This window comes from Aptenodytes patagonicus, chromosome 5 (genome assembly GCF_965638725.1).
Source record: "Aptenodytes patagonicus chromosome 5, bAptPat1.pri.cur, whole genome shotgun sequence".
Lineage (NCBI taxonomy): Eukaryota > Metazoa > Chordata > Aves > Sphenisciformes > Spheniscidae > Aptenodytes > Aptenodytes patagonicus.
Window position 1 is genome coordinate 26,347,663 of NC_134953.1, and position 6,000 is coordinate 26,353,662.

Sequence of the window (6,000 nt, forward strand, 5' to 3'; positions counted from 1 at the left end):
AAGCTACTCAAAATATTTACTACTATACTACTTTACTACTATAAAAAGCATCCTTCTTTTAAAACTATAGCTAAAAAAGCAGGGGACAGCATGCGATGGGTAATCCAACCTACTGTCAAGTAAGCAGACATTGGTCTGACAATTATCTGTCATTTATTCAAAAAAAAAAAAAAATCGAAGAAAGTAGCTAGGCATCTTTCAGAGGCTTTATTTCATCTCACAAAGTAACATATATGAAGCTTTACTGCTTAATTAGCAATGCAGCCTACAATCCTAAAATATTTTGTCGAAGTGTACAAACTCTTCAAGCAGATGTCTGAGACTAATCTATAGACTTGTAGCTATCGCTGTGGCTCCACGCTTTCCTTTTTCTCAGCCGTCATGTGCATGTTTACACAATAGATTTTGTTATACCCCGTGCCTGACACATCCTAGCATACATTAGCAAGTTTATGAATCTGCCCTGTAGTTGCTTTCAATTCTATTCTATTTTTATTACATGTTTCTCAGTCTGCGTTAAGACTGGTTAGTAAAAGTAACGTTAAACTTTTTCTTCATCAGACAATTTGCCTAAGCAGCAACGCACATACACTGCACTGAACTACGTCATGCAACAGGTTAGCCAACAGATTTAATGGACATGCCAACGCTCACAGCCACGTGCCCATCCTAAATGGTACTGGCATCAAATACATCTATAACCATCCTTGCTTGAAAAGGATAAAAAAAAAAAAACAGGAAGGAAAACTCTTCATTTTTCACCACAATTGAGTTATGCTGCAATTACTACTATGGAAGAGTTTTGATTAAACGGTAAAAGTTCTTACTCTTATTTTCTACCTTATGGCCTTTAAAAAACGTTTTTCATAACACTACTGCTTTATAAATCCATAACTATGACTGAAACTGATCAACTGTAAATAAAGATTTAGTTATAAATTTAACAAAACATGGAAAATCATCTTCATTTTCTTTAACTAGAAGAAAAGCTATTAAATGACCTACGCGTTGTTATTATATCTGATTTTAGTTCTCAGTCTCACCAAAATCTCAAGGAAGGAGAATTGGATTTGGCCCCTTCGAAACAAGAGTTTCCATCTAACCTTCTTCTTCCATTATTCTGCCAGCTAAATTAGACCAAGAAAGGCCTGTCAGACAGCTTTAGTCTGCAACTACAAACACAAACAAAACCAACATGCTACAAGTAATTACATATTGGAACACAGGCATTGGATTTTTTGTTTCAGAGGAAAGATTCAAGAGGAAGAAATCTATCTGAATGTCAGAGGCGCTCCAATGTATCATAGGATTGTTGGAAACCATACGTAACCCACATTTTTGAAGGTCACCTGTAGGATAACCTGTCTAAGACTAAGCCTCTGCATCATGAAGCAAGGCATGAGTCCTTGCTCGTTCAACTGCAAAAAGTTCTTCGTGCAGCAGAGAACAGAAAACTTCCCTATCAAGCTTAAGACTGACAATCAGCTTCTGCCATTGCTAAGACTGAGCAGGCAGGAGGGGATCTAGCACACACTGTCTCCCTTTTCTTTGTACGTTTACATCAAAAGTGACCTTTCTCCCTTTTCTATACATGAAAATTAAACAGAGGCGATTAAGGGATCCTCTGTCAGAGCCAGGATTAGAACAGGCAGGATCCCAACTCAGCTCCTGTACTTTCTCAGTGCATACTACTTCACTGGATTTGTTCTGTTCATATAGACATACCGTCAAAACTATCCACAACAGAAAGGTGTAGGAAAGTTCTAATGAACTTAACTCAGAGAATTTTGTATTTTACAGGAATTTTAATTTTTTTTAAAACAATACTTAACATCAGTAAGACGGACATTGTGTTGGGATACCAATGCTGGAGAAGTGAAAACAACAACTCAAAAACCACACCCTAAGCAAAAGCATGCACAGCCGCTTCTTCTCCCCCTCAGACATAAATTGTAGGTTAGCTGGAAAGTCACCTTCCCATTTGGTGAAGATCCAGCTTGAAAACCATTTTCACTCTGAAACAGAAGGAAAAACTAAGACTCTCAATTTCTGGATTGAGAATTCAAGAGCTTAGATTAGCAAGGCCGAAAGACATTTCATTTCAACTGTCTCAAGTGTTTACGAGCCACCCCAAGGTACCTGGAGCCCTGACAAGCAGGGCAGGCAGCGAGCCAGAGAGCTCATGGAGTCTGGGAGCCTCAACTTCAAAGCAGCCAGCCTTGGCAGCGTGCCTAGAGCCATGAAACCCAGGCTACCAGAGAAGCAGGGATCCAGAAGCCTGAACTTTGAGAGTCTGATCAGCTCTGGAGCTGAGCTGCTGAGGAGCTGGACAGGTGAGCTAGCACTGTTTTCCCCCCTTTCCCCAAAGAAAAAAGGTGCATTTCCCATCAAAATTTCATCATGGCACTCACACAGTTACACTTCCAGGAATACTTCTAACTAGCCAAATCCAAGTTTTCTGACAGCCATTAGAGAAAAGGGCATATTTTACCCAGAGGCATGACTTCTGGAAATAAAAGCAGAATTGAAATGAACAGCAAAAAAATCTTCCCTTCCCTCAACCTTAGCTCAGCAAAACAACAGAAAATTTGCCACTTCTGTTAAAAGCTACATGCAAAAGATGTTTTGGAACTATTTTTTTGCGGGGTAAATCCGTCTTCAGTTGTTCTCATCAGGACTTTGCAGACATACGCCCCTTCCAGGATAGCACACCCCTTCCAGGGGCTCTGCACACATTGCCATCTGCCGTCAGCGATCACGAACAGGTTTCAGACCCATCTTCGGGTTTTTCAGGCAGAAAGAAAAAGTCTTTAGGAAAACACAACCTGAGCTAAAAGCTTCAGGAAAAGCAACAGTGCCTCCGTACAGCTGAAAACCCTGCCTACACTCGCTCTCCCAGTTCTACAGCCAGATCTACCGCGTCACCTTGCCGTGACAGGAAAGCAGCAGCAGAGGTTGGGCTGCGTGCAAGAAAGGTTATTTTCTCCTTCCAAGGCGCTTTAACCCATTTGATTTCGCTTCGAGAAGCCTCTCGGGCCAAGACCCACGTAAGGGACCCGCCGTAGGACATACCCGAGCCCACAGGCGCGGGAGAAGCGAGCAAGGGGCAGAGGGAGCGGCGGGGGAGCGCAGGCCGAGAAGGGAGCGGGTGACAGCGCGGCGGAGCCGCCCGAGAGCGAAGTCCCCCCGTGCGCCCGAGGCCCCCGGGGCGGAGGGCAGGGCGGTCACTCACGGAACTTGGAGGTCGAGGCGTTGATGTTGATGGCGGCGGCGATGGCTCCGGCTCCCCCCTTGCCCGCGGCGCCCCCCGGCTCGCAGCCTCGCAGCACGCCGTTGGCCTCGGGCACGGCGGGGAGCTCCGGCCCGGCCGGGGGCCCGGCGGCGGCGCCGCGCAGGAGGCGGTCACCGAGCGGCGCCGCGGCGGGGCCCAGCAGGTGCCGGCCGTAGCCGCCGGCGCCCCAGTTGTTGTGGTTCTGGTCGTCCATCATGGCCTCGCAGCCGCCGCCGCCGCCCTCCTCTTCCATGCTCTCCTCCTCCATGGCGGCTGCCTGCCTGCCGGCGCGGCGGGGAGCGAGGCGTGGCGGGGCGGGGGATCACCGCCCGCCGCCCATGGCGGCCGCTCTCCGCCCGGCGGGGCTCGCCGCGGCACGGCTCCGGGCACGGCCCCCGGCCGCCAGCCCAGGCTCCGGCCGCACAGCGCGACACTTTGCGGCAGGCGGAAGACGGCGGGCGGGCCAGGAGCCCCCCGCAGCGGGGCATGCCGGGGAGTGTAGTCCGGCGGGGCAGAGCTGCCATTGGCTGGAGCGCGGAAGAAGGCGGGGCCGCCCGCAGGGGGCCTGCCCGCTGTGCACTGTGGGACGGCCCGGGGTCCGCCGGCGCTGGGAGGCGGCGGGCGCCGTGGCCTGCGCTGCGCGGGGCGGGGACGGGGTTCCCCTTTCCCGGTTCCTCCCAAGCCCAGCAATTAACTTTAGCTTGAGAGGGGAGGCTCCAGCAAGTCCCGCGTTTGGCTTCCCTTTCCCGCTGAGGGGGGAGCTGCAGGACTGCCCCCGCAGCGGCCGGGGCCTGCGCTGGCGCTCGGGCCCTTTGGCTACATCCCCCTCTAGCGGGAAAGCGCTCCGCAGGCCGCAGGGGTCCGGGCGGGGAAACGGGCACTGCCGCGGCGGAATCCCCGTTAGAAGAACACTTAAACACGGCTGTGGGTGTTGCGGCACCCTTCCCGCTCTTGCTTTGGGATCTGTAAGGTGCCTGCACAGCGTTGCTGTTTCACGGTGTCGCCTTTCTCCTGTTAATGGGGGAAAAGCCCACGCAAATAATACATAAAACCGTTCATCTTGTCAATGAACAACGTAACGGTTAAAAACAAATTTTTAATACTGTCTAGTTGCCTTCAAGTATACTCACTTCAGGTTTTATTTTCATTTGCAACTGGCTACTGCGATTGAAGAACTGAAATGAATGGTGGGGTTTTACCTAAAACAAATTTCCACTGTGTGGGTTTTTGCTCTTGCTTGGCAAACAAAAAAAAAGTGAAAAACGTAGATAAAAGCAGAGGTGTCTAGCCTTCTTTCCAAAATGTCTCATGAAAAGTGAAAAGCATGTCATTTGTTTTCCAAAAAGCAACACCAATTTCTATTTTAGCATGAGACAAAATTGTCCTATTTTATAAAAGCAGAAGATGCCACTGATTTCGCTGCACTTCGGAACGGGTCTGTCTCAAGTTGCTTTGATAAAGGCAAGCGATGAAAAGAATTTGTCCCTATTGCATTTTTTTCTTACATACTTGAACTAACAGTGTTTTCCATAGATGTAAAGATCACGCTGTGAACATCGATGGTTTGTCCAAACCAGTTTCTCCATTTTCTATCTCGGTAGACGCCAGCGAGTCACAGTTTGTCTCAGAGACCAAAAGCTGATTCGGCGCATCACGTGTAGATCTTAGATTCCGTAATCTAAGATATATTCAGCATATTCACATGCCTTTTGTGGCTGTTGATTTATTTCTATCTACACCTTAACCACAGCTGGAAAAAGGACAGCAAGGACATTTTTGTTCACTTCTGCTGCACCTTTGCATTTACTGAGTGGGATGTGTAATATAATGTAAATATCAGTAGAGTCATTTATCATGGATATTACACTTGGAAAGCTAAAGCAGCAAACCATTTTTAGCTTAGGTAAGTAAGTGTTGCAATTTTCTGGTAATCACAAAGAAACGTAAATGAAGTTTGCAGCTCTTCACTGCTTCAAGGCAGACGTGTTTGTGTTCTCAACCTGCAAAGCAACTCCGTCATACCCTCCTACTCATCCGCTTCCACTGATCTCGGGAATGGGTCTCTCATTGTTTGCCAGTATTTAAAAACACTGTGACATGAGGAGAAATCAGGAACTTACCCTATTCAGCATAGCTTTATCTTTGTCTTACTAATTTCGAAAGCCCTTACGTTAACATCCAAGAGCAGTGGAAAAGTATGACAAACCCAGCATTTTTCAGTTCTAGGATTTCTTATTTTCTGTTTCATACTCCCTTGTTGCACACACCTATTTTTGTGACCATCTCTATAGTTTACTGACCAGCTGGGGTCTTCAGGGGTTTTTTGCCATGATCTTTAAAGGGATGTTTCCTTTCTAATCCCTTTCACAATGTTCCTTGCACTGTGACTACACTCACTGCACTTCCTTGTGGCAGGAGTCCAAAAAAGCTTAGGAAATACTTCACTATGGAGTTCTGTACAGAGCCTCCTCTGTTGCCTTGTGCAACAAGCTAGCTCATCTTACAAATCAAACAAGAAGCTCTTTCTTGCCTCCCATAAGGCAAATGACAAGCTGCAACAGCCATCTATGGCTCATGCTATTTAAACACATGACTGCATGCTGATAAAAAGGCGCTATCAAATACTTCATCGTTAAAGCAGCACTTGTTTTTGCATGCACTTTCGAGACTTCTCCGCATCGTTTCCTTTTTTCCTCGTCAGCATGTGGAAGTTTGATTCAGGCTTTAAA

At 47.4% G+C, this 6,000-nt stretch overlaps 1 protein-coding gene across 1 annotated transcript in view; it reads right to left on the minus strand.

The window, feature by feature from the left end:
* The window catches only part of CACUL1 (CDK2 associated cullin domain 1), a 50,090-nt gene extending 46,460 nt beyond the window's left edge, over positions 1-3,630 (minus strand). Inside the window, exon 1 of the mRNA XM_076339109.1 lies at positions 3,233-3,630. Coding sequence (XP_076195224.1) covers positions 3,233-3,539 — 307 coding nt within the window. The 5' untranslated portion in view covers positions 3,540-3,630. The remainder of the gene's footprint in view (positions 1-3,232) is intronic.
* Positions 3,631-6,000: the final 2,370 nt, after the last annotated feature.